This window comes from Terrapene carolina, unplaced genomic scaffold (genome assembly GCF_002925995.2).
Source record: "Terrapene carolina triunguis isolate 2854851 unplaced genomic scaffold, T_m_triunguis-2.0 Scaffold11683, whole genome shotgun sequence".
Taxonomy (NCBI): Eukaryota; Metazoa; Chordata; order Testudines; family Emydidae; genus Terrapene; species Terrapene triunguis.
This window is the reverse complement of record NW_020676034.1, coordinates 1-2677: the sequence shown is the minus strand read 5'-3', so window position 1 is coordinate 2677 and position 2677 is coordinate 1. Positions and strand designations below refer to the sequence as shown.

Genomic DNA, 2677 nt, shown 5'->3' with positions numbered 1-2677 from the left:
GGGGGGGAAGGGGGCTGAGGGGGCTGAGGGATGCAGAAGGCGGACTGGGGAAGGGGGCTGAGGGATGCAGAAGGCGGACTGGGGAAGCGGCTCCGCGCGGGGGAAGGGGGGCTGAGCCGCTGAGGGGAAACTTGCCCTGTCGGTGGCAGTGGGCACAGCGGCAGGTGGCCCCGGCGGGCCGGGCTGTGTGGGGCGGGGCCAGGCGGCCCCTCCCCTCGGGCTGCCATTGGCGCGGGGCTCTGCGGGTGGCGGCGCCTTGGGGTCTCCCCACAAAGTGCCCGGCAGGTGCGGCGGCCGGGCGGAGTTGGCCGGGCGCGGCGGCGGCATGCAGACCTGTGCCCGCTGGTGGGGGCGGCTCGTGGGCCGGGGGGCCGCTCTGCACCTGCCCCCGGGCGGCGCCCTGGCGGGGAAGAAGCCGCCGGGCAGATGGGGATGGCGGGGTCAGCAGAGCGCGGCGGCGGGGGGCAGCGCCCCCAACACCAGCGCCGCCGCCTCGCGGTCCTCCCGGTACATCGAGCAGCTCCTGCCCCGGCACGACGACTTCTCCGAGCGGCATATCGGGCCCCGGGACAAAGAGAAGCGGGAAATGCTGCAAACTGTGGGTCTGGCGGTAAGTCCCTGCCGGCTCCTTGCCGCTGTGCTGCCGGCTCTGCCCCATCCCTCCCTAGCCGCCCGTGTCTTCCTGCTCCCTTTCCCTCCCCCTTCCCACCCGCGTGTGCGTCTTTGCATCCCCCTAAAACCACTTCGCCGCCGCGTCCCCCCGGCTCTGCCTCCCGCTCCGTCCGCAGGGGAGTTCCCGAGCGAGGCGCACAGCGGCGAGAAGCGGGGACTCGCTGAGACTCCGCTAACAACGAAGCGCGTCTCAACAAAGGTCCCGCTAAGAGCCGGCGAAGGGGAGACGCTTTTAAAGTTTGCGTGCCCCTTGGTGCAGGCTGTCGGACGGAGAGCTGGGTAACGCACGGGACTCACACGAATGTCCTTTTTCAGAGTATCGATGAGCTGATGGATAAAACCGTTCCTGCCAGCATCCGCCTGAGAAGGCCCCTGAAGATGGATGACCAAATTTGTAAGTGACCGTTTCACGCTGGACGCCAGTAGGAGCTTTGTGTAAAATCTCCCCCCTCCTTGCCGCTCTTGTTTCTAGTCTAATTAATCAGCATTACAATAGCTCAGCGGAGGAGTTACAGTTTTGCTTTTCTTTATCCCAGTAATTAGTCTGATGACTAAAATTGTGTAAAAACTGTAACAAAAAACCTACCTATTTCCACTAAAATGCAACAGGACTTAACACAAAGAAGCAAGAATAAACGTACCAGTGCTATACTGTATTGCTCTTCAATCTGTGATGTTGTGCCTAGTTGTAGCAGTATGTTGGTTGCATAAAGGTACCTGTTGTTCTCACATTTGAAACAAATAAGAAAACTTTTATGGCAGGATGAGACTACCTCATTCCAGGCTGAATCCTGTGTTTTGAGTTAACTGAAGTGCAATAATCCTTGGCATGCCCTGAAAGCACTGTGATATGGATTAAAAATTGCTGTTCATAAATCTGAGTCACCCTAGCACAAGTTGTTACCTCCTATGCTGAGTGACACTTTGAGACCTGTTGCTCAGAATTTACATCTTTAAATAAAATACCAAAAAAGACTAGGAGGCGTCTACCATACATAAAATAACTATTTATATTTGGAAGTTTAGTCTGATTTTTTTTTTTGAGATTGATCCCAGTGTATGAATCAATGATGTGCATACATTTTTAAAACTGGAATCGGAATTCAGCACATCATGAGAAACAAAGGTGTTCCTTTTGTATTTTAATAAATGTAGAACCCATTTTGATGAAAACCCGTTTGCAGAATTTCAACCCAGCAGAATTTTTTTTTCTAGTTGAATTAGTCATCTGAAAATGGTATTTAACTTGGATATAGAGGTTACTTTTAATAGTAGCCTAAAACTCAACTATAATAGTACTAATGGGCACTAGTATAATTCAGCAAATTACTATTGTCATAAATCAAAGCTTACAGGTGCTGTTAGTATAATGGGGGAACTTGTGGATTTCAAGTCCTTACAACTAAGGAGGTCTCCAATCTTTAATTAGAGGGAACATTTTTAAAAATATACAATTACATTAGTACAGAAAGACCATAATAAATGTTTGCCAATATCTTCCTGGAAAACACACTGGTGCCAAAAAAAACGTTTTAAAAGTCGTATTGACTAAATAATTGCACTAAAACATAAAGCTTAAGAGCTGCCCAGCATCTTGAAAATCACTACATCAGTATCACCTTTTAGCTTATGTGTTTAACATATTAGCAAGTAGGATAATTTATTTTGATTCCTCTTGCTCCCCTTTAATATTGCTCATCAGCAAATTGTAATTTAAGTGTAAACTTTAGGCCCTGCAGCTTCTGTAAGGTTCCTGGCCAGTTCAATCTGGTTAGTTTGAGATGACATCACAGAACAGAAGCAGCAGCCAGAATGGCCAGGAAAGCTATAGCCTGAAAAGACTACTTCTAGCCAGGAATTACACAATATGATGAAAAGTCTGTTATTTCAAAGATTTTATTTAAATCTTTGATGCATTGGTGTATTTTATTTTTAAATAATTTTTACCCACCTCTCAAAAAGAGTGGGTGATCTTAAACTCCTCCTCACTATCTTCATGGTTTGC

The 2677-nt window shown here is 49.0% G+C and overlaps 1 protein-coding gene across 1 annotated transcript; it reads left to right on the top strand.

Annotated features, from left to right (window-relative positions):
- The first annotated feature begins 261 nt into the window (after nt 1–261).
- On the top strand, nt 262–2663 carry LOC112122794 (glycine dehydrogenase (decarboxylating), mitochondrial-like). Its single transcript, XM_024221508.3, has 2 exons — nt 262–610; nt 988–2663. Exons 1-2 carry the CDS (start codon nt 326–328, stop codon nt 1072–1074), a joined length of 372 nt encoding a protein of 123 aa, XP_024077276.2. The 5' UTR covers nt 262–325; the 3' UTR covers nt 1075–2663.
- Nucleotides 2664–2677: the final 14 nt, after the last annotated feature.